Source organism: Carassius carassius, chromosome 36, assembly GCF_963082965.1.
Source record: "Carassius carassius chromosome 36, fCarCar2.1, whole genome shotgun sequence".
Classification (NCBI taxonomy): domain Eukaryota; kingdom Metazoa; phylum Chordata; class Actinopteri; order Cypriniformes; family Cyprinidae; genus Carassius; species Carassius carassius.
The window spans coordinates 14,847,956-14,849,469 of NC_081790.1; the positions used below are offsets into that span (position 1 = coordinate 14,847,956).

The 1,514-nt window shown below is 39.6% G+C and overlaps 1 protein-coding gene across 1 annotated transcript; it reads left to right on the forward strand.

The window, feature by feature from the left end:
- Nucleotides 1–542: 542 nt before the first annotated feature.
- Nucleotides 543–1,514, forward strand: LOC132116723 (odorant receptor 131-2-like). The gene has a single exon (XM_059525593.1). The coding sequence runs from the start codon at nucleotides 543–545 to the stop codon at nucleotides 1,512–1,514; it is 972 nt and encodes a 323-aa protein (XP_059381576.1).

Below are 1,514 nucleotides of genomic sequence, written 5' to 3' on the forward strand. Positions count from 1 at the left end.
CGCGCGCAAGTGGGCAGGTCATGTGTGGCAAAAGGGTGGTTGCCATGGTTGCGAGAGAGTGACAGTCACCTAAGCCAATCCTATGTTTCGTCCTGAATGGAAATAATGAGCTGTGTTTAATACAGATTAAACGGTCTAGAGTCAAACGATTTTTATACTCTTTTTATCAGAGTACTTACATTTTAATTATGCATTAATATATATAGAAAGTTTAAACAAATTTGGAAGAAAGTTGTTTATAAATTTTTTACCTACCCTGCCTTTAACCCGCACCCACAAACACTCTTTCCCCATCTCCCTCTTTCGTTCAATCCCTCTAGAACTTTTACAGCTATATAAGTTCAGAATCGAGAGCAGGTAGAAGGCTGATGGGCAGAAGGGCAACACGTTTGTGTCTGAGGTCTTGCAAACTTTTAATTGCTCTCTAATTCATGAAACTGAAAGGTAGAAAACATTCATTGGGCAGGATCACGAGTCTAACTGCATGATTTATACTGTATGTTCTCATCAGTATAGTTTCTCCGTTTCTTGTCTTTCAGCTCATGGCGGATTCCAATGGCACAATTGGGGATGCGTCTTTCCTTCATCCACAAGTCTTTAAGCTGGATATGGATGCTGCTACCAGCACTGAAACTGCAGTGGCTGTGTTAACATCTCTTTTCTTCTGTTTTGTAAACTGTGTGATGCTCTTTGCTTTAAAAAGCAAGCGCATATTCCAGGAGACGCCTCGCTACATTCTTTTTGGCCACATGCTTATGAATGACTCTGTGCTTTTGCTGGTCACAACTATTATGTACACAGTAGCTCTCTGTTTTCTTCCAATACCAAAATCTATTTGCACTCTGTTAGTCTTTATATCATACTGTACTTTCTTTAACACTCCTCTGACACTAGCACTGATGTCTCTGGAGCGGTACATTGCAATCTGCTTCCCTCTGAGGCACTGCAACATCGCCACACCAAAAAGGACTGGAATCGCCATAGGAATCATCTGGTTTCTTAGTTCTATCAATATTATAGCTGACATTATTCTTGCTTTAAGTTTCAACCCCAATTATTTAGCAGATATTGCATTCTGCACACTAGAGAAATTGTTTATAGCCAAATGGCAGATAGATAAATCTCAAGGATTTGATGTTCTTTATTTCGTGTCTGTTGCAGTGATCATAATTTTCACATACATTAGCATTATGATGGCAGTCAAGTCTGTTTCCTCTGATAAAGATTCCGCTAAGAAAGCCCTCAAAACGGTGCTATTGCACTTGATTCAGCTGGGACTGTGTCTCACCTCTTTCCTGTATGCAACAATAGAGAGAACACTATACACAGTGATTGGAAGCGGCTCTTCACTCTTCATAAATCTGAGATATTTAAATTATCTTGTTGTTCTTATTCTGCCACGCTGCCTGAGTCCTCTGATCTATGGTATGAGAGATGAAGCTGTGTGGCCCTTATTTAAATATTTTTTCTGCTATTGTTCAGGCAAAGTAAAGCCCTCTGTTATCATACATTAA